Below are 24,992 nucleotides of genomic sequence, written 5' to 3'. Positions count from 1 at the left end.
CTTTGAAAACACCCTCTATAGTCTCCTACACGAAGTTCAGGATAATAAAAAGGTTCAGTGCTTAGCTTAGTAATCCTCATAAGTACTCGCGAGCACTTAAGTGTTCGGGAGCTCTTTAGGAATTACAAAGCACTGACCCTTTCGATAAAGTAGTCGAATAATAAAGCACCTCTCTTAAAAAGTGCTCGATAGTAAAAAAAAAAGACTTCAAATGCTTTCACAAGCACTAGGCACAATGCTTCGACACAGCTATGCACCCTTGGAAAAGGTGCCATGAGAGAAAATTAAAAAGCTAAGGACACAACGTCATATATACCCCTATAGGTGGGATATGTCCTTAAAAACCCGGTTACGAAAGTTGATCAGGGTGAGGTGTGCTCCAATCAAATTCGAATTTGAGAAAAATATTCAAACCAATTTTGTACAGAATAGCATCTTTGCACTTCTCTCTATTGTCTGATCGTGTCTTTCATTCAAAATGGGTTGAGGCCGTTAGTTTGAGAATATTCTCAATTGAAATATGCTTTAGAACACTTTATATTTCGTGTCGGGCGAGAACAGGCGATGTGCAGATACATTAGCTCACTTTTATTGTTCGAAATATGCACTGAAATGAAATCTTCATTGAATGGGATTCTTCGAGGAGTTTTATTCATTCTGTCGGTTGCGTGGATTAAAAATTGATAAGAAAAAACTTAAAGATTGGTTGTTCTGGTAACAAAGGTATATTTTTAACAAGATTCCGAAAATCGAAAGAATGAATAGGAGAATAAGAACCCGATGCATTGCCCAATTGGAACGTCTATACAGGAATAAGCCAGCGTTCATGAGATTGGATTCGGGAGTATTCAAGCAAATCAACCCAAATCCTCTTAGCCTTCTTCTATTCAGGTCTATTATTCGAGCCAACAAAGCTTTGTTATCGACGCAAAAGCGTTAATGAGGTGTGAGCTCAGAACTCCGCGTAAATTCGACAAAGTGTTCCATTCCAAACATTAACAATAGAGTTTGGGAATGTGCAAATGCAAATAGACCAAACATGACTAAAGCCTGACGATTTCGATACCCCAAACTGCACAACGTAATGTTTTCCTACGTACACTGCTGAATCGTGTAAGTAGGTGTAGATGTACATATATAAAGTCCCAGTTACGGGCTGTATAAATTTATACTCCTTGCACAATCATAGATATACGTTCACCCGTATAGGGTATTCTATTCGTAGAACAAACGGACTGTGAATTGAATCGTCTGTGTACTGGCCTTCTCTTATCTATTTAATTCGCTAAGGATAATTCGAGAATAATACCCAGAAATACACGAAATGAATTTTTTCCTACGATTAAGCTAGAAGTTTGGATATTTTCTCGATTCCCCAATGCTGAAAAACTAAGTAGTTGAGAAGATGATGAGCAGAGAATAAAAATTAGTGGGGCAGAATGACCTTTCAAGGCGAGCTATCAAAAATCACTTCACACCCCACCCCCATAAACTTTTAATGAGCGTTTCAAAATTATGTTTGTGAATCCGCTATAATCCATCTACTCAACATTGGATACGATAAATCGAGGTTGATTCCAATATCGTTTTGGTTTTTCATTTGTTTTTGCCGCTCCCCAATTCAGGGTTACGAATTGTATCAAGGAATTTCGGAATTGGCAGTGAATAGTCAGTTCCTACTATCATCAATATAATATTTTTAATTTCGAATGAAGAATTGAAGAGGCATTAAAAAATATTAATTTGTTAATGTATACAGGGTTAGTCTTTGACTCGTACAAATATTCCAACAGTAGATTCTTGAGGTCAAAAGAAACACTTCTTTTCTATATCATTTTTTCCGATTCGGCACTGATAAAAATATATAGCCAATTTGAATTCTCATAATGAGCTGTGCAATCTCTGGAAAAACAAAGTTATCTTCAGAATAACAAGCCAAATCTGTGACACTACACATCTGTGGATCTTTTAAACAGAGTATTCAGCCAAAGTACCCAATTTTTGAAATTTCACAGTAACTTTTTAATTTCTGAACATCGAATTACTAGAAAATATATAGAATACTTTTATGTTACAAAAAGTTTGAATATTCATTAGATAACGTCCAATTTAGTTTCAAGAGTTGGGTTCTTCGAATATGTGGTATTTTTGTGGTAACTTATGGTCAAAATGCGGATATTGGAAAATGTGGGGGATATTTTGTATCCGAAAAAGATTCATCAAATAAATGAAAAACTTTATTCCGAAATTCATTTTATTCGATAAAACCGTTTGTGGTATAGATCTAAAAATTAATTTTTTTATCCCATTTTGACATTTAAAGGCGACAATATTCAACCCATGGTAACAAGGGTAAGTTGACGTTTATCCACTGAGTGAATTAAAATTTTTTTAATTGTCTAGTGAAATAAAATATTGTCCACTCACTCTCTGGAAATTATTCTTTCCATACAAAATGCAGGCAAGACTCATTTTAAAGTAAGTTTATTATAACTTGATCAAAAATTCTATTTGACATTCATGTCTTTCATTAAAGTAGAAATTACAATTATGAAGATTTTCAAAATGATATTGAAAACAAGCACCTCCTTCAAAAGAAACACGCTTAGTCGTAATAGCAGATGAGTTTGTGGAATTTTTAGGCCCTGCTGGAATATCCACTTCTGCATCAGAAACTCCGGTTTTAGTCACCTCACCAAGTATTTGTTCAGAAATATTGATTTTGTTCTGTAATGAATTCTCAATATATCCTTCTGCAACAGAACTTGAGCGCCATCCACCATGTCTCTTCAAAACTGCCAAATCTGCCCTAGAATTTACGAGTAGAGTTGCAGAAGATCGCCTGAAATTGTGCCCTGTAGGTATATTGTTCAGCATCAGCAAGACCCAAATACTTTGCAATTGTAGCGGGCATTTTAGAAAATGAGTTCACACCTAGAGGCTGGACAGTATCTACATTTTTCGTTTTTATAATTTAGAAATAATCGCTTGTGATCAACTTTGTTTGGCCTCAAATTCTTATACTTGCGGAATATATCAAGTGCAGCAACCATATTACTACCACTGACCACAGTGAAAACTCTTTTCTTATTCAAAATGGTCAGAACTTTTCTGTTTACAATTTTATTTCGAAAACTAGAAGAATTTGCAGATTTTTATTTTGAAAAACGGTTTTTCCGTAAAGCTTCTTTGTAGTAGCCGAAAATTCTTTGGAGAATTCTCTACAGAATACTCAAATAAAAATATTGGAAATCGACGAAGCAACAGCTTTTTCAATGGGTAAGAGTCTGTTGCAAAATTTCGATACAGTCGATACTTTTCCCGAAATAAATAAAAACTTACAAGCAGTTCTGTTCACTGTTCATTCCATTTCATCGTATAAGTGTTCCATAGAATGACTACATCCCGCTAAAATACATGTTGTTATTTTCAACCCCTAATAATAAAGTTATGAGATCTAAAAAAAATGTGCGAGTTACATCTACTTAATGCTTCATATTATGTATAGTTTTATGACTCAGTATTTTTTAGAACCCGTGAAAAAAAATTAAAAACTGTCAACTCGTCATCGCCTTCCAAAGACTCTATCTTGGAAGTCGATTTCGAAAAAAATTTATAGGAAATATTCCTGCTTACTTTCATCGAGGAATCATCTCCCTAAGTCCTTCGCATTTATTTATAGACACCCTATATAATCATTGAAAATTTTTTTTCGGAATTTCGATCCAATATCGAAACTAGGAAAACTAGGAAAAAGGAAGGATAGGTAGGAAATACATGAATTTAAATCAAATCGTTCAATAGTTTCCTTTTTTTCGCGAAATACGGTTTATGAAAATTGTAGTGTGAATGATAAAGCGTCGAGAGAAAAAGCTGAATATAAATTCTTCGGAATACATCTACTTTCTTTCATATTATATGATAGTGGAATCCAATTCTTCGTAACTTCTTGAAATATATTCAAGAAGATATGGTTCGGATAGCTCGGTCGAGAATATGTGTGAGATGGAACGAGCAATCTTCAAGAATAAGTGAGCTGAAAATTCAGTTCTGCAGAAATTGCATGTAATGAAATTTACTATCAGGTTGGCATGAGATGAATGAGATGAATGAATTCTGTTACTCCCGAAACAACTTACAGATAGTGGATCAAGATGCGATTTTAATGTCATTTATGTACTATATTTCTGCAAAGGGTGGATGTCATGTTTCATTTCAGTCATAATTATAAAGTTCAACGGCTTGTCGCAAATCCACAAAGTTCAGTAAAAATTATTTCAGATTACAGCGAATTGAATATGGTAGGTGTGTATAATAATAATAATAAGAACTGTTTACTCTATCCATGCAGGGGAATTTTTATTTGTTGGCAAACATTTATCGTTTGTTGAGAAATACCATTTATGCTTTATTTTATTTTTGGACGAACACATATTTGGTATATGATATCTGCAATATAATATTTGTTCACTGCTTCGAAATCGGTGATCAGAAGTTAATTAATCGAAAAGTTTAATAATTTTTTTGGCTTTTTTCGAAATAAGGATCTATAGATATTTGATGTTAATGCAATTTAACTAGATTTGCACTTGAAGGATATAAGTCATATAATTACGTCCAGGGTCGCCGCTATAAAGGCGGAAGGGGGAGAACTTTCCTCTCCTCCTCCCAGAAGCGCAGAATCATAAAAAAACGGACAGCCTCGCCAACCTTTTAACATCAAATTGAAACGTACGGTCAATTTAGATGACGGCATTGTAGAGTCATTTTTTTAGATCGGTATGTTATATACCCCCAGCTGCGAAAATCTTTCAATAAATACACAAAAAAATATAAACACTCATACCTCATATAAATTTACCAACGAACGTATACAGGGCGAGCCTTTGACTAGTACAAATATAACAGTAGATTTTTGAGGTCTAAAGCATTTCTTTTTTCCTTTACCGGTTTTTTAAAGAAATGAATGAAAGAATATCGATGATTCCATCGCGAGATCAAGAGTTTGCTGAGAATTTAAATATTAATGTTGACAGAGTGTTTCAATTTTTTTTTATGTAGCAGGGGCAAAATATGACAGACGAACACACCCTCTCCTGAGGGGGAACAAGTGTGGGGATTCTCACTCTCCTGAGCTCGAGACCCACTAAAAACCCTAAACTGCTTCTTCATAGGTTCCGGGTATTTTGCCTAATAACCAGTTGACTCTTATGGTTTCTGGACTCTCACACGATCATAGTCGTGTTGATAGTTGTATGCTGCCTATATCTTTTATAGATTAAGCTCTTCTTTGGTTACATTTAAATCCTTAACTGATATCTCGGTCTTCGGTGGTAGGTTCTTGACCTTCTAGCTTCTTCTGTTGGATCGTAGTCGACTAATCTTCGTAGTTCCTCATCTGGATGTTGTTTGGCTTCGTCGAATATCCGTTCCGCCTTTCTCTTACTAAATTCTGCAACTGGTTCCCATTCTAAGGAGTTTATTCTCAGTGGCCCGTATTTTCTTGATGTGGGTCTTGGCTGCGAAGAACCATGCCGCCGATCCATATGTGAGTTGTGGTCGAGCGATAGTTTCAATCATGGTCAACTTCATGTTCTTATTCATATGACTTCTTCTGCTGTGTTTCAAAATCACAACCTCAATCTGAAGACCAAGACAGCTGTTTACAAAGCAGTGGTCCTCCCAACGATTCTTTACGGAAGCGAAGGCTGGACGCCCTACAGGCGACATATTAAACAGCTTGAACAAACGCGACAACGTCATCTTAGACAAATAATGCACATCAGATTGTTCCACAAAGTTTCAAATTGGGAAGTCTTGCAGCGCGCGAGTTGAACAACAAATGAGTCTCAATTAACGAGAGCCCGATGGAGCAGCCATATTCTGAGGATGCAAGACACGAGACTCCCCAAAATAGCTTTGTATGGCGAATTCACAGAGGGAGATCGGAAAGAAGGAGACCAGTATGAGCGGTTTAAGGATATATTTCCCTAAAATCAGTTAATACCAATCATTAATGGAAACAACTAGCGTTAGACAGATCACAGTGGAGGTCTTTGGTCCACAGTTATAATGGAGACTCGAGAAGAATACAGCGGCGGCCAGATCTGGTTGGTGACTATCTATGCCCGGAGTGGGAAAGCAAAGAGTATCAACAAGAGGATGAGACAAACTGTTTTATCGAATGAAATGAATTTTGGAATATAGATTTTCATTTATTTGATTAATAAGATATAACCCACGTCTTCCAGTGTTCTCATTATGATCATTAAGTACCATAAAAATACCAAAAATTCGAAGAACCCAACTTTTGATTGGAACAAAGTTGGCCGCTATCGAACATTTTGTAAAATAGAAGTATTCTTCATATTTTCTCGTTTGTGAGAAATTTGATAATAATTTGAAATGAAAAATATCCGTGAAATTCGAAAAATTGGGAACTTTGACCGTATGCAACTTTTTTTTAAAAGATCCACAGATGTGTAGTGTCACAGATTTAGCTAGTGATATGAAAACTTAAAATGGCTATTTCTTTTTATCAGGGCCGAATCGGAAAAAATGGCCTAGGGAAAAAGTGCTTCTTTTGACCTCAAGAATCAACTGTTGAAACATTTGTACGTGTCAAAAACTCACCCTGTACACATTTTATAGGAAACAGTTCAAACAGTTATTATATAGACGCTTATTCATAATTCATCCATAAACGTGACATCATTAATGAAAACGAAGATTCAAAATATTGAATCTTTCAATAGAAAGGTTTCCAGTTTTCATTTTCCGCTGATATCCCAACATTTGAAAATGCGGAGAACATAGAACCTTGATTAACAAAATTAATTCTGTCAAAACTAGATTGGCAGATCCCACAAGTATTACTTACCTAACTTTAAATTTCATTTTCTGCTTGCGAGTCATGTGAATGATTAAAACCGAGGAAACTGGTCCATTAGCAACGAAATATAATTAAAATATTAAAACTGGCTGATTACATTTTAAGATTTACCGTAACTGCTGGTTATGGTACCTACCAATTACTACGAAAGGACATTTTAGTCAACTTGAGTTATTGAAGAATTTTATCAGAATAACAATGTCTAATGAACTATTTATCTTGAGTCGAAAGTGACTTCTTGGTCCCTACTAAAAAAGCGAAGAGTCTGATTTGGATAGCAATTTTTCCTTTGTTTAGTTTAGTCAATCAAATTTTCATTATTAAACCTGTAAATATATTTGGAAGGTGATTTCCATTCAAGGTAATGTTAATTTATTATTTACTGAAACTTAATTGCTTATATGGTCCAGGCACACCGAATTTTAGGAATAGATTTATAAGATTAGTAAAGCCGAAGTCCTAGTGAACTTCGGTATTGAAGTTTGTGTAGGACTAATGAGTCATTATTCATTCAATTATTCATTCAACCACTCACCATGTACTTGCAGAATAATAGGTTCACTGATCTCTACTCTCTCCTCTCCCTTAATAATATTCCTAACCTTGCAAGTGTACTCTCCCTGATAGTCGTATGTTACATTTGATATATACAATTTGGCTTCTCTAGATCGCTCGATGACCATACTTGACGGCGATGGAAGCTTCTGCAGCCACTGGTAAGTTGGAGGAGGATTTCCTTCACCCATACATTCGAAAGCCATAGAAGAGAATAATATTGCTGTTTTGACTTTGTCTCTTCCCACACTCACGATCTTTGGTGGATCTGAAAAGAGAAGTGATGAACTGAAGTACATATTTTCTTTCATAGTCTTCGCAGTATTTGGACTCATTTGAGTTGATGGACTAAAATTGAAGTACAAGGATTGTAAGGAGAACACACCTCTAGATTGAGGCTGCTTAACCAAAGTTTGAATAATGGTAGTTCAGGCTGAGATTCTAAGAACTAAGACCTTAGATTCCTTAGAAAGAAACCAATCTTATCGGCCGACGGCGATCACGTGAACGTGAAGGTCACAAAATAAGAGTTTTTTAAAAATTATCTCCTTTCCTGGGCTTCAAATTGTTTTCGCATTCATTATAAAAGTTGTAGAGCATAACATTTTGTATGAATTTTGTCTGAAGTAATTTCTTCTGCGCTTGAAAGTTTTTGGGATATATGGCGATGAAGGTACATTAGACTGGGTTTCTACAGTGACCTTGGCATTTCGCATGTGCGGCTAAGCTCCTCGCCATCATCAACCTCTAACTCGAAAACGGTTAACAGTGTGTCAAATTGCTTCAGACAAAAGTTGTATAGAATTTCATTATCTACAACTTTCATGATGAATACAGAAACGATTGGTGGTGCAGAAAAGGAGATATTTGCAAAAAAAAGGCATTGTTATCATCTTCAAATTGTCAAATTAAAGAAAACTTCCCCTGATTAGTTTCAGATTAATGGGTCAACACGTCTACAACACCGAGATAAACCATCTGTATGAAAATCTGACACGCTTCAGTATGTACAAGTAACGATTTTTTTTGCATTTTGAAAGGACCGCTGTGACCTTGTCTGAATTGTCAGTCTCTTGAAAAGTAACTTTCTTAGGGTACAATTAACATATCCTCTGAAAATCTGATACAACTCTTCCGTACTGCCACCTTACTACGCTAAGGTGACCAGACGTCCGTCAATCCTTCAAGAAGTCATTCGTCCAAGAAGTCCGTCACTGGAAAACGTCCGTCAAAATGTCCGTCGAAATCTTGAATTCAATTCAGTATTTTTCTAAAGAATATTCGAGATGGATAATAAAAACAGAAAGTGCAAATTTACGGAAGATCTTTCAAAAGAATTTCCATTCCTTAAAAAAACAAAACTTGATTCTGATGTCCAATCTACGAAGTGTTTGGGTCAATTAAGCACTGCATTTGGAGAAAGAAGAGATATTGTAAGGCATGTTCCAAGTTACAAACATAAAGAAAATGGTTAATGCAGCAGCGTTTTTCTCCCTGATCAAACATTTCAGACATTCAAATTTTGAGGATGAAGAAGCTTCTCTAGCAACGCCTGAAGCTCTAATCTCATTCCACAGTGTTATGCACAACCATTGTATTAATATTATTATATTCTCGTTTTTGTGTTGTTACACACTTTTATTATTTCTCTGTTTTTACTAAATTATTATTTTTTAACACTATACGCATATACACCATAGCATATACAGGGTGAGTCTTCGACTTGTACAAATATTTTACATTAGATTCGCGAGGTGAAAAAAAAACTTTTTTCCCATACCACTCTTTCCCAATCAGCTCGGTTTAAAAGATACAGGGTGTTGAAAAACATAAAAAATGTTATTTTTATAGTTCTCCCAAACGGTTTTATCGAAAGAAATGAATTTCGAAATATAGTTTCCGAGTAATTTGACGAAAAATAAAAAATATGTATAAAATTCGAAAAATTTGGTACTTTGACCGAATACAACTCTTTTTAAAAGATCCACAGATTTGTAGTACCACAGAATTAGCTAGTTGTTCTGAAGGTTATTTTGTTTTACTAGGGGTGGCACTGCTCATTATGAAACCTAAAATGGCTATATCTCTTTATCAGGACTGAATCTGAAAAAAATGGTACAGGAAAAAAGTGTTTCTTTTTACGGCAAGAATCTACTGTTTAAATATTTTTACGATTCAAAGACTCGCCCCGTATATATGTATAAATATATACACATTCACCAGGTCCGTCCGTCATTGAACTGGGGATAATCTGCTCAGCTTACACAACGCAAACTGTCAGATCATAAATCTAGTATCAGGTGCACACGTAGGGCATATGAGACATACTACTCTTAGAATTTTAATAAACCTTTTGTGACACCCGGTATGGTGGAAACGTCGAATTAAGACCAAATTCATAGCGAATAATGTTATAGCAAAAGCTGTTATTTCATGTTCCGAAATTATTTTTAGAATTATGAAAGCACTCTCCAGACGAAATAACTTGAAGCCAACCCTGTATTCCAGGCAGATCTTCGCTAGACAAACTACTCGTTTCTGACTTGTCGGCGTGCGGGAAATTCAAAATTCGATTGCCTAGCTAAAATACAGATATACGTTGCTAATCAGTCGGTATGAACACTTTGAGTATGGGAAAAGACTCAATTCTCACTAGAATTTTCCGCTCTACAACTTTTTTTGATAAACCTCCTCATTTTCGAAAATTTCGAGAAAAACGTGATTTTTCCAACATTTGCATCAAGTTCATAATAATTCTGACACCTGCATTTTCGACCATATATTTCTTTCACCGTTACAATCATTATATCAAAAATGCAGCTTATTCCGAGAAAAGTGATTTCAGAGCTGTGTTTACTGGACTAATATACAGTATCTTATTTTGGCACGTTCGAGTATGTACAGCTGATGATTCATTTTTACATCATTGAGAACCTGCAGACGCTTTCCCCACCGCTGAAAGTGCATGCATCATAGAACCTTTTTTTCTTTCTACCATTTAATCGTCAAAATCCACTAGGTCTCCAGTACTCTCAGGTAAATCCCGATTTAGCATCGTGGGCCAGTTCCAATTGTGAGTGGGCTGAATAAGGGGTAATCCGAGAGAAAGAGCTGATTAGAGCATCATTTTATGCATAAATCAACGTTTCGGTCTTCTCCAGGATTTCTCTCAGTGTACACTGGGTGAATTACTTCTATTCAATATTGAATTTATGAAAGGATTTGTCGAGTTTCCCCAGAAATGAACATTCGGCTTGAAGCAATACGATAGTTTGCCTTTGAAAGTTTTCGTAACCTCAATGTTCCAGATGTCTGGTTTGCACTCGGGCTCGAGATATACAGGATGTCCCAAAACTAGGGAATCAAATGTCATACCACGATAGAGTAGACCAAATACTATCGAATGACATCAACATATTAGTTCAGCGAAAATGAACCGTTTTCAAAATGAGGAGAATTTTATGGAAATACTTGAAATTGCCGATTTTTTAACAATTTTTTTCAATCACAGGGCGACTTTGTGATTAGCTCATATTAATCCTAGATTATTGTATCACCACCATGACCTCTAATCAAAATTATTCTAAATAATTAATCGAAAACCTCAGTAAATGTAAATAAAACTTTTTTTTAAAACAAATGACATTAGACCTATTTTAGCCCTCCTCCTGCCTTGCATCTCAAAATTCTTCCGACTTGTATCTCAGAATTCCGACTTGTATCTCAGAATTCCGACTTGTATCTCAGAATTACGACTTGTATCACAGAATTCCGACTTGTATCTCAGAATTACGACTTGTATCTCAGAATTACGACTTGTAAGTCAGAATTCCGACTTGTATCTCAGAATTCCGACTTGTATCTCAGAATTCCGACTTGTATCACAGAATTACGACTTGTATCACAGAATTCCGACTTGTATCTCAGAATTACGACTTGTATCTCAGAATTCCGACTTGTAAGTCAGAATTCCGACTTGTATCTCAGAATTCCGACTTGTATCTCAGAATTCCGACTTGTATCTCAGAATTCCGAATTGTATCTCAGAATTCCGACTTGTATCTCAGAATTCCGACTTGTATCTCAGAATTCCGACTTGTAAGTCAGAATTCCGACTTGCAAGTCGGAATTGTACATTTGGAATTATTTTTTTTGTGTGGCATTTCCGCGTTTTCGTACTGATAGTCTGGCTTTTGAGTATTTTTGTAAATTTATTCTCGGTAACGAGATTCAGCAATGAATGAATTGATTTCCATTTTAAAGTCGGAAAATCGAGGTGTTAAGTTTTCGTTGGGCCACCCTGTACTATACTACCTCTAGCAAGCTATTAGATATCATAGCGATGTCCATTGGTTGCACTTTTACTATATGGATGTAGGGATTGATAAGACTTAATACCGTTTTAGATAAAACTATTATCACCCTAAGGCCTGCCGCAGACATGCAACTTTTCATTTGCGCAACAGTTTGATTGCAAGCGGTTCGAGGGCGCACACAAAGGTAATCGCTGCAACTTTTCAGTTGCATGTCTGCGCGGACCCATATAAATTCATTGTGCTCAATTCTGCAACTAAACAGTTGCAAAACTGAAAAGTTGCATGTCTGCGGCAGGCCTAACTGTTCACTGAACAGTTAGGATAACAGTGTTCATACTCCGCTCCATTTGTATACTTGGTATATCGATTCTGGCGGCGCGGCGAATAAACGAACTTGTAAATGCCAGAATAAGTGACAGAGGCTCGTAAACACGGAATTTGTTGGCCGCACGTGAAATTGTAAATGGGTAAATAGGTTATATTTTATCCGATGATTACTTCTAATAATCGGTTTTACGGCCCGTTAAAATGCAGCATCTGATTCGCAAACTGTGTTGGCGGATCTGCATTGTTTAATCTGGCCTCTGGCGTCACTCTGGTAATAATAACATTTGGCGAATAATCGTTGGAATACATAACGTACTAAGAGGATTTGACTGTATATATTAAGTTCTCTTTGGATATAAAGTGAATTGTCAATAAAAAAAATACATAACAATATGCCTTTCATGCAGTTAACTTTATAAGCTAATGCACTTCTGTTGGAGTATGAACCGGTATGCTATGATTAGGTTTTCTCGAAAGAGCTGTCAGGTGAAATTTACCTTAGCCGATATGATAATCTATGCATCTTTCACGGACGAAATGAATTTTTTTGTACCTAATGTGTATCAACTAACGTGAAGAACTTGTTAGCGTTGAAAAGGATCCTGATCGCTCGTTTTTTTTTTGTTTTAGTACATATTTCGTTTTAACTTTAAATTTAATTGACCCTCCATTCTCTGTTGGAGGACATATTTCTGGCAAGGCTACCAAAGTTGAAGTCTTGGCACAATATTAAACTACGAGGATATATTGAAAACGTCTTAGTTTAATAAAGAACTAAACAAAATTTCGATGTCAAAATATTTTATTATTCAACATATTCTCCTCTTAATTGGATAAATTTATTACTGCAAACCTGCAACGTCTCTAGACCTTTCAAACAAAATGTTTTTCTTGCTCTGCAAACCAGACCTCCACAGCTTTTATTACCTCCATTTTAGCTACATATTTTCGCAATCAATAAGATAGTGAGTGGAAAATGACATAGTACGTTATGAAAGAAAGAAATATTCCTGCTTCCAACAACACTTCATCATCAGACAAGAGATTTAGAGTATCGAGACACCGTACAACTGCTCAGAGAGATTATAGCTCAAGAAGCGAAAGTTTCTTATGTGAGACAGAAGACAAAGATAGCGACTTCGCTTGCATTCATTGCAATGATTTCTTTTTACGTTCTTAGCCCGATGAGAGTTGGTTACGATGTAGGATTTGTTGTCTTTTGGGCTCATGCTTCATGCGCTGATCTCCCAAAGTATACCAAACGATATACTTGTGAATTGTGTTGTTAATATATTAGTATGTCATTTTGTCCGTAGTTACTATATGGACAAAATGGTTTTTGTGATTGGCTACATTTTTTCTTGATATATATGTATTTTATTATACTTAAGCAAAAGGCTTTGTTCCTGATAGTCGATAAACCTAAAATGAGTATTAACTAATGAGACTGATTAAACTTGCGTTAAATAAATAAATAAGTATGACGAAAAAACAAAACACCATGTCATTTTGTCATTGCGACATTCATGATTTTGATACATTGAATCAGTTATAAAAAAGGTGTATATTCCTTACACCTCCAGGTTTTAATTAAAAATATCAAACTTGATGTTGACTTCAGCTAGATAATACTTACTCGTCCAATCCAAGACAAGCTTCCCGGCAATTAATCAAATTAATGCCCTCAAGGTGCCTGGAATGAACGATTTAACAAATGATCCTTTTTACTTCAGGAATTCGGTGATATCATCTATTAATCATCCGGAATCAGATCCATTGTGTTAATTACATTATATTCAATACATTTATGCTCGCCAATGGGAGGTATTAAGGGCAATACGTTCAATCAATCTAATGCTTCCCAAAGGAATAAGGTTCGATGTTTCCACCACTCTGGAAAGCCTACCCCACGGGTTTGGGATTCCATGTTTTTTTCGAACACCGAAAACACAGTACAGCTTTTGTGGTTTTTTGTGAAAAAATGTATCAGTCGTTTGAGGACATTCAATTGCTTGATTTTGGCTGTTACTGGACTTCTAGACTAGATAGGTAGAAACGTTGCGAGTCCATTAGTGAAAATAGTTTCACGATATCTTCATGTGTCTTGATGATATTACGAAACTTACGAAAATGTGCGATAACTTTTTTTTCGATAATATCTAAAAACGATAACAACTTCCTTGGGGCACTTTTTCACTGAGAATTTGACACTATATTCAACTTTTTTTATGTTTACTGAGTGTTGAAAAAAGTAACTTCGTTATTTTTGAATTCTTACAATCGGTGTTTGAAAATTTGGAGAAATGTAATATTCCCCTATAGCTCTGTTTGTCTCTCACTTCCACGATTAGTTTACTACAGAAATATTTTTATTGTTTCTCCACATCCTTCAGTTCAATTTCCATCGGAGTTCATGAAAAGGGGAAATATATGAATGCAATGTTATGCGAATATTTGGTGTCTATTTTATTTTTGTATAGCTTCACTCATGCTGAGAGTAGTAAATTGTTTTAGCAAATAGTTTTATTTTGTCAATATCCTTTCCATGACAGAAATATTCGGAAACGAACAGGCGATACGCCTTTTTAAAGAGGAAGATCTTTAATTTTTAAGATTCGAGGAATAAGACCTTTGGGACACCTCTCCCAAAAAATGAAATTAAGTATACCCTACCATTGAAAATTCTTCGTAATGATGATGATATCCTTGAGAGTCCATTAAAATTCGTATAAATATACGAAATAGGATGTAATCTCATCAGCAGATAACAAGACGGGCACAGTAATTCAATTAGTTTGACTAATTAACCAGTAAATTACATCCGAATACGAGATTTACTAATGTCCAAAAGTTTGGCCAGAGTTTGCTATAATTTATGTTAGATTACTTGCGAAAACGTCAATCGACCTTGTAGTGGAGCTGACCGACAGGCTTAACATAATATAAACAGCTTATCGTTGGAGAATTAATGGATAATCTCAAGCAAATTTATTAGTAGCGCGAGATGTCACGCTGTTCCATACATGGATCCATTTTCTCAGTTGAAAATTTGTTGTGAAGGGATTTCACTTGGAATACCAGATGTCGCAGGTTGCTTGTCGCGCTCCATAAAGTATATACAGGCTGGGCAAAATTCGTTGTCTATTGAAGGGATCTCGAGAACTATAGCAGCTAGAAGAAAACGGACGACACATTCTCGAGCTCTTTTTTCCTGACTATTCCAAATCTGACAACAGATCTAGCCTAACGTTCATAGATTATGATTTATGAACGAAAATTGGGAAATTGTCATTTTCAATGAAGCTGAACAACTCGCTTGTTTGAACCCATATTCGAAATCCGTTGTAACATTCTGCAGGCTTTTTTTATGAAGAATTTGAATATGATATTACTAAATTTTTTGATCCAGTCTTTTTCGAGATTCGACAGGGATTTTTGATTTTTCAAATGTAAACAATAGTGGAAAGTTCTTTCGTCTTGCTGCAATTTTTTTGCTGATTTCAAAAATTTATCACATATCGCTATTCACATGAATATTACACGAAAAAAAATTTGATACTTTTTCCTGCTGAATTATAAGTAGGCTGGCATTGCCATAGCGACGGTTGAATATGCGTTATCTTTTGTGAACCTGAGCCTCTATGATTGGAATCACGGATTGAAAAATAAATTTACGAAACAAGAATACAAAATTACGAAAGAACGGAACGGAAAACGCCCTGAGAGAAGTATTCGCATAGGCAACGCCATACGTAGTGGTAGTTTGGCATGCTTTTCTAAGGATGGTTCCCAATTCGAACACTACCGTTGATAGATGTATCTATCTATTTTTCATCATCATCCTCCATTTTGTAAAAATTACAATTATATTTTATTATAGTATTTTTTTTATATAACTTACTCCGTTAAGTTTCTTTCATGAATAGAAAAACCGATAATTGAATACATTTTTTTCTTTAATAATCAGACGAAAGTCTGTGACGAAGATGCATTTTTTTAATGAAAAATGCACCCCCGTCTTAGAGAAATTCTTTCGTTTTGAATAATTTTTATTTGATTTCAATTCTTGAGAAGAAATTCGGTTTTCAATTCAGGATTCCGACATCGTTCGGAACTGTAAATAGTCCGCACCGTTTTTATTCCGTATTTAGTTCTAAAAAAACGATGTCGTACCGTGAAAAACATCCTGAATTGAGAGATTACCGAGTTTTTTCTGCCGGCACCGATAAACAGATCTTCATCGACTCGAATATTACCGATTTTTGACATCTGAGGCACATCCCGTCACCGCACCCCCCCGGCCGATATAAAATCAGATGTGCCCCCGCTGGTCAATTAATTCGTATGATTCGCCGCCGAGTAGAATTGGTATAATTCGTTGACTGAAATAAGTTCGTACTGGAATTCGTATGATTCGCTACCTGAGATTAATTCGTATCATTCGCCGCCTAAGTAATTTTCGCATAGTTCGCCGTCTGATTAAATTGGAATAATTCGTTGCGTGAGATACGTTCGTACTAGAATTGGGATAATTCGTTGCGTGAAATTAAGAATTGTGCAGTTTTTTTTTCTTCGCCGCCGTGCAGTTTTTAGTGCCGTCGAGAACCGGACATTCATCCATTACCGAGTTCAGAGGTAAGATAGCCTTCTGTATTTTATTTGGGAACCTCAGTTCCAACCCGTTGTCTAACCTTACCCTTTTCCCCTTCACTGCGTTGTGGGAAGTTTCTGGCCGGCGTGCGAACACGTCAGAAGCGGAAACCAACGTGGTAACCAGTTTGTGCACCCCTCTACCCTTCCTCTGCGTTGGGTGAAGTTTCTGGCCGGAGTCTAACTCCGTCAGAGGCGGAAACTAACGTGTTCACCCGGTGTACACCCCTTACCCAGTTTCCTTTCTCCGCGTTGGGGGAAATCTCTGGATTAAACCCGCGTGGTCACCCAGCTTGTACCCTTTCTCTTTATCGGTGCTGTAAGTTTCTTACAGTCCCGTAGTTTGGAACTGAGCCCCAATTACCTTGCCCGCTCAGGGTTCTTTGGTTCTGGCTGGCGACCGAGTCTATAACATCCGCGATAGGTTTGATATCGGATCCCCCTTTTTTCTTTCTTTCCGTCCGTTTCATTCCGCGAATCCACCATTTTGTGTACTTGTATATGATTCCGAGGGAAACCTCCTTAGTGTTGTAAAGTAGACTCTTATTCTATTGTATTACGATTTCACTCGACTGAAACGATAGTAATTGTGCCGATTGTATTTCTTACCACGAGACAACGAATAAAATTGTGAAATCCGATTCTGACTTTCACTGGTTATCGCTAACACCCCAGATAACACCGAACCTTGTCTTCGGCTTGAAGCTACCAGGGTAGGTTTGCTATTTTCCCTTTAAAGAATAGCTGGCGCTCGAGAAACTGGAGAAAAAGGCGTTACAAAAATGGCGCCCGAGCAGGGACACCGTTCAGAATCTGGTAGGAAACAATAGAGGTGAGAGATTTTCCCCGGACATTGAGTGAATCTCCGAAACAGTGAGTAAAACCCCCAGAACAGTGAGTAACGATTTCTTGAACTGAAAACTGTGAAAAATAAACTTGAACTTGAACTGTGTTTTATTTCCTGCTACCTATATTGAACTGTTTTACTGTGATTTGAATTGAACTTTGAAAATTCAATTTGTGATTATTCCTTACTGATTATGGTGCTGATTTGTTGAAAGTTGAACTGCTATAAATCTGTGAATTATTGAACTATATTTCGAATTATTGAAAATTTACCGGTGTTAAATCGCATTGAAAATAACTTGTGATTTCTGATTATTGCATTCATTGATTTATTGAAAACTGAACTGTTATTACTCCGTTATATTGAAAATTATTTTTCATTACTCTGTTTATTGATAACTGTCTGAGTTGAACTGTTTTAATTTCTCACTGAGGGTGAGTGAATTTCCGGACTTTGAAAAATTGAAAATTTATTGTCGCAATTGGCATGAGTTAATAGGGTTGATTTACCTATCGGCTTAATTGGGAATCACCTATTACTCTGTTGATAATTAGTCTACCTGTTTTATATTTCCTTTTTACCTGTACTGTTGATGATGTTGATTTACTGATTATATATACTGTACATGTATGCAGATGATACTAATATTCCAATAAAGTGCTCCAACCTTGCTGAAATGGTGATCAAGGCGAAGCAGGCGATTTTTTCCAAATCGGCTTGGTTTAGGCTGTTGAAAAACTGTGGAAAAATGTTATTTTTCAATTCTCTCTCAAAAACGATTTTATCGAATGAAATGAATTATTATATTATTTGCATTCTCCAGTTCTCGTATATATACGAGAACCGAGACGAGAACCATAAAAATAGCAAAAATTCAAAGAACACAAAGAACTTTTTTTGTGAAATAAAAGTATTGTCCATATTTTCTCCCGTAATGCGACGTCTTTGAGTAATCTGATGTTCAAAAATTAAAAATTATTTGTGCGATTTGAAAAATTGGGTACATTGAATGAATATAACTCTGTTCAAGAGACCCACAGATGTGTTGTGTCACAGATTTAGCTAATTATTCTGAAAGTAATTTAGTTTTTTCATGGGTGGCACAGCTTATTATGAAAACTTAACCATCCAGAAACGGCTATAATGACAGTGGACTAGTGGAGGATGGTGAGGCACATCAAATAGAAAAATTATTATTATGTTCCATATTAATCTTGACTTATAATTTGAGTTATTGAAAAAAATCGATTGTCATATTACATCAACCTGAAACCTAAATTTGATATGTCGACTTCACTGATAGTTACAAGATATTTGCTCATATCTAAAACGCTTTACACAAACTATTCATAGCAAATTTCATCGAATTTTTGTGTCTCCTCATAGTCCTATTCCCATTTCTCTATTATCCTTAATTTATTTGTTTCTTATATCTTAAGACATACGCCATATCAAACCTGCGCAATAGATATTTTGAGTCTTATGAATTCCAAGTATGAATCGAAAGATCCTAAAGCTGGTAGGATCGATGCCACTTGATACTGGGTTTTGGTACTAAATTGTGATGAACCAAAATATGTGTCAACAAACGGGATTAATTAAAAGCGATTCCATTTTCTCAGTTCTACTACCAGTATCCTGATTACACTCGTATTTTACATCATGATAATAAAATGTAACAATTTATGGAGCAGTCATAGTGGCTATCGATAACGTGCCTATCCAAATACAGAAGTATTCATTTACAGAGACGATTAGAGATAATTAATATTTCAATGATCTGTTAGCATTATAGCTAATGGTTACTAACTTCCGTAATTTATACAGTAGAACTGGTAGGTATGAAATATTCATGGACACTTGAATATCGCGATTTATGCAAACTACTCCTCATTGAATTATCGGAAATGTAACAGATTAATCTTTTTGTTTTATCGATGTTTTGAGTTTGATTTGTTCACTAGCTATTGTGATCCTCAGTGCAAGATTTATGGAATGGACAGAGCTGTTACTGCATAGATATTGATTTTGAGTTGTTATTTTACTCTTAATCTCATAGGTTGTGATGTTCCATAATTCAGTGATGATTTCATCATCCTCTTGAAAAAAGCGGGACAAAAATCATTGTTCGACTTTTTCTTCATAATGAGAAACAAGGAACACCGTATGATTTGTGTATTTTTCTCATTGTGAAATAGATAAGCATACAGAGAGTGAAATAAGACTTTTCTTATCATTATCTATTGATTAACCACCTCACAATAACGATTGAAATTCAATCTGGGAGGACTCCGCATCTTCTGATTCAAATCAGAATAGTATTATACATGAAAATCCACCAAAATTTGTCAATGAATTTAATCAGTACCTTGTTGATGTTGTACAAAGTTTGACAAATACTCAGAAAAATAAGACCTTTGAATGCCTAATTCCAGAATGTGACAAATCCTTATTTCTTAAACCAGTCAGTTCAACTGAATTGGTTGAATTGTCTAACCATTTGAAGAATAAGTATTGTTGTGGTTACGATGGTATACCCTTGAAATTGGTGAAGAATTCTGTAAAGACAATATCAGATGTGCTTTGTTATATAATTAATAATTCCATGAGGTACTCTATTTATCCTGATCAGTTGAAATTTGCATTGATAAAACCATTGTTCAAGAAAGGTGATCCACTCGACTTAAGTAACTAGACCAATTAGTTTGTTACCCGCATTCTCCAAGATTTTTGAATTAGTTATGATCACTAGGCTATTAAGTTTCATGAATGAAAATACTTTATTCTCAAAATTTCAACATGGATATCTAAAGGGCAGATCTACCAACACTGCTATTTTTCAATTTGTGAATGCAGTTTTACATTGTTTGGAGAATAAGAATTTTGCATTGGGGCTTTTTCTTGATTTAAGCAAAGCTTTTTATTGTGTTGACCGTGAGCTTCTTCTTCAGAAGCTGGATAAGTGTGGAATAAGGGGAAAAGCAAATAATTGGATCAGATCTTTTGTGTCCTGTAGGAAGCAGCAAGTTGTTTTCAAAGGCTTGAGTGATGATGTAAAATCAGATATTCGAAATGTTGAATTTGGAGTTGGTCAGGGTACTATAGGTGGTCCTATTTTATTTTTAGTTTATATTAACGATCTACCACAGGCAATAGATGAGTACTTAAATGTAAATTATGTTGATGACACGAATATTTTAATTGAGGGGGGTGATTTGAATCAGATTGTTTGCAGAACAAGAGATGCATTCTTTAAGCTGCAGGATTGGTTTGCTATGAATAAATTGGTAATAAATGAGACCAAAACCAATCTGGTACTCTTTCATACTAGACAGGCTCCGAATGCTTCCCTTGACAGCATTACTCTGGATGACTACAGTGTTCCACTTTCATCAGAAACCAAATTTCTGGGTGTTCATATTGATGAATTCCTCAATTGGGAAACTCATATAGATAAGGTCTGTCTGAAGTTGTCCAGTATTGGCTATGGAATAAAGATTCTGTCCAATCACTTGGATGAGAATATTGTGAAAATAATGTATTATGCTAATTTCGAATCAGTTTTGAGGTATGGAATTATTTTCTGGGGTCGTAATGTAAAAATTAATTCAATATTTGTTTTTCAGAAAAGAACTTTCAGATGTATGTACAGATTCTATTTTAGAGAATCTTGTAGAGGAAAGTTTCGTCAAAAGAATTCATTTACCATTTATGGTTTATATATTTATGAGTGCTTAGTTTTTGTTTTCAATAATAAGGATATTTTTGAATTCAATAGGGAACGTAATTATAATACAAGAAATCTAGATCTTCTTTTTCCACAACACAGATTAACTATGACAGAGAAGGGTCCATACTATATGTGTATTAAACTGTTCAATAAACTGCCTGACAACGTTAAGAGATGTAATCATGTAGGAACTTTTAAGAACTTGATAAGAAAAATGCTGGTTCGATTGGAACCATATAATTTAGATGAATATTTCAATTCCATTAGTCTGCATTTGTAGAAATTAGATTTTTTTTGACGTTATTTCATTTCTTATATTAACATCTTTGTAAGATTTGAAATAAAGAAGATTTATCTATCTATCTATCTATCTGAAACTCTTTAGTGTTTTCACTCCCATTCTCTGAAAAAATAATAAATAATTGATTTGCTTCTGCGTGAATCCTTGCACTGATTTGTCAGGAGCAAAAAGATAGAAAAATTGTTGCCTGACAATGAACGAAAAATGGAACTCTAAAATGATATCATCCTAACGTCTCGGAGTTTACGAGCATATCAGCCTCCTTCATCAGACGAGTTGTTCCTGAGACTGGTAGTGAAAACCCTAAAGAGTTGCAGAAGATACATCTCACAATTGCTTTCCGTCAAATAAGGAAAATATGTTGTCCGAGTCCGAATATATTCTCGAAGTTTAGTACTCTAATTTCAAACGGCACTACTCATGGTCCTGAACGAACAGGAAATACAGAGACTGAATTATATGATGACTAAGCCAAACTTTCCTAATGCAAATGTTGCCAATTCACTGGATACAGCACTCAGGATAATTTCGGGGTGTAAAAATATTTGGATTACTCTCAATCTGCAAACATAGCACTTTTTTTTTTTTTTTTTTTTTGGTGTAGCAGGGGGAAAATCTGCAAGACAGACGAACCACCCTCGTCTCCTGAGGGGGAACAGTGTGGGGTTTCTCACTCTCCTGAGCTCGAGACCCACTAAAAACCCTACTGCTTCTTGAATTTTGGTTCCGGGCATTTGCCTATAAACCGTTCATCTCTTGATCGGTTTTCTTCTCGCACACTATCGTGCTGGGATTTATGTGTTTATCCTCTATTGGATTAACACTTTATTGAATTTTTCAATAAGTTTCTGTTGTTATTTTAATCTCTTTTTAATTGATCTCTTGGTCTCCTTCGGTAAATTCGCATTCTCCTTTTGTCTTCCTCTGGGTCGTAGTCCACTAGTCTCCTGAGTTCTTGATTCGGATGGTTTTTCGCTGTTTCGAATAATTTCTCTGCTTTTCTGTTCATGAATTCCGTTATGGTTTCCCATTTCAGGTCCTTATAAATCTGTCTATTCCTGACAAACCAAGGTGCATCTATTGCACATCGTAGCAGCTTGTTTTCAGTGGCCTGAATTCTTTTGATATGGCTCTTTGCCGCGAAACCCCAGGCAACTGATCCATAAGTCAGTTGAGGCCTAGCAACGGCTTTGATTATCTTCAATTTTGTCTCTTTCGACATGTGGCTTCTTCTTCCTATCAGAGGATAGAGTCTATTCATCGCTGCTTTCGTTTTGTCGATTGCTTGTTTGATATGACTTTTCCAAGTAAGTCCTTTGTCAAGCGTTATTCCTAAATATTTGGCTTCATTTTTCCAGTCGATTTCTTCGCCGTCAACATCCAGTTTCGTTGTGGGTCGCAGTCTTCTCTTCTGTAGTAATATTGCTTGGCTCTTTTGTCCATTGAGCTTGATTTTCCACTTTATGCACCAGTCATTTGTTTCGTCAATCGACTCTTGTAGAACTCGTTCTATTATTTCAGGGTTTCGGTGTCGAGTTGCTATGCCTGTGTCGTCAGCATATAACGTTAGCATGGTTCTTGGATTTTTCGGAATATCTTGGATGTATATGTTGTACAGAAGTGGCCCAAGTACTGATCCTCTATATCTCTTGTTGAGGAGCATTCTCCTCCCACTTTCACGTAAAATCTTCTATTTTTGAGATAATTCCGTATCAACTTGCATATTTTGATCGAATATCCAGCACATCTCATCTTATATATTAATCCTTCATGCCATACTCTGTCGAATGCTCTGGCGACGTCTAGTAAAACAAGACCTGTAGCTTGTTTATTTTGGAATCCCTCTGTTATGTACTCTGTGAGCCTTAATAATTGTTGTTCTGTTGAATGCTCTCTTCTGAATCCGAACTGTTCTGGTGGAATTAGTTCCAGATCTTCGGTTTCCTCATTTAGCCTCGTGGCGATAATTCTTTCTACTACTTTTCCTAAAGCCGACAGTAGACTTATCGGTCTGTAGTTTTGTGGAAACTTCTTCTCTTTGAATGGTTTATTGAATTCTATGACTTCTGCTGTTTTCCATTTTTCTGGGTAGTGTTCTGTCCTCATAATTCCATTCGCGATATTTGTTAGAGCGGCTATACCTTTTCTAGGTAATTTCTTTAACATAACATTCGTTATTTTATCGCTTCCGGGAGCTTTCCTCTTCTTCAAACTTCTAATTATTTCCCTGATTTTATTTGGCGATGTTGGTTTGTCTATTTCAGCAGTCGCTGGTAATTCATCCATTTCTTCATCATTTTCTTCAACCAGTTCTTCCAAATCTTCATTATCTTCGTCTATCCTGTAATTTATTCTCGATTCTCGTTCGATCGAGTCCGCCAATGCATCTGCCTTATCAGTATTGGTATAAGCCATTCCCCTTTCTCCGTGTAGGGGTGGAATTTTAGTCTTTTCTCCTCGTAGGCTTTTTTGCATTCTCCATGCAGAATGATCGATTGTATTCAGTTCTTGAACCCTTTTGTTCCATCTGCTTGCTCTTAGATCTTTCAGGGCATTTTTCAGAACTTGGCTATGTCGGTTGAGGTTCCTTCTATTCAGATCATTTTTGTTCATCCTATATATTCTTCTTAGTCTTCGATTTTCTTGTATAAGATCTTTTACTTCTTTAGGCGTATCGCCATGCGGATGACTTGGAGCTGGTCTCTTCACTCTTCTCGTGCTTTTTTCGTAAGCTTTCCATAAAATCTCTTCCAGTTTATCAACCGCACATTCCAGATCGTCTGGAGTGTTTATTGTTGGAATTTCTGTTATTTCCGATTGTATTAAATGGCTGTATTTAGTCCAATTGGTATATTCTCTTATTTCCAACAGTTTTTCTCTTGGTTCTTCTCCAATTGTCAATTCCACGGGATTGTGGTTTGAGGTTCCATCTTCCAAAGTTTCAATCGAGAATTCTTGAGTTATATTTTTCAATATCGCGATATCTATTACATCTGGTATTCCTCTTCCAAAAGCAAGATATGTCGGTAGCTCTGGTCCAATAACTATGGCATTTTGTTTTTCGGCGAAATCCTTGAGTTTTTTGCCATTTCTATTCTCTGTTATGCTATTCCATAATGGGGATTTACAGTTGAAATCTCCGATGGAGATTTTCGGGTTTGATCCTTCCAACATGTTGTTTATCTCTTCTTCCAATAGATTGTTTTGTGGTGGCTTATACGCCGAGGTTATTTCGACTCTTTGCCGATTTAATTCGGCAACAATCGTCACTTTTTCTGTTTTTCCTTGTGTTTCGTCGGATCTACTTTTAAAGTAGTGTTTCAGATCTGTTCTCACCAATATTGCTACTCCTCCTCCGGTGTTTGTAATTCTGT

At 35.8% G+C, this 24,992-nt stretch overlaps 1 protein-coding gene across 1 annotated transcript in view; it reads right to left on the bottom strand.

Moving 5' to 3' along the window:
• LOC123311290 (irregular chiasm C-roughest protein) overlaps positions 1 to 24,992 on the bottom strand; it is a 498,432-nt gene that overhangs the window by 68,957 nt on the left and 404,483 nt on the right. Inside the window, exon 7 of the mRNA XM_044895177.1 lies at positions 7,428 to 7,715. Coding sequence (XP_044751112.1) covers positions 7,428 to 7,715 — 288 coding nt within the window. The remainder of the gene's footprint in view (positions 1 to 7,427; positions 7,716 to 24,992) is intronic.

The sequence above is a fragment of the Coccinella septempunctata genome, chromosome 1 (assembly GCF_907165205.1).
Source record: "Coccinella septempunctata chromosome 1, icCocSept1.1, whole genome shotgun sequence".
Classification (NCBI taxonomy): domain Eukaryota; kingdom Metazoa; phylum Arthropoda; class Insecta; order Coleoptera; family Coccinellidae; genus Coccinella; species Coccinella septempunctata.
Note: the sequence above shows the minus strand (reverse complement) of the source record. Positions and strands in the feature narration are given on the sequence as shown.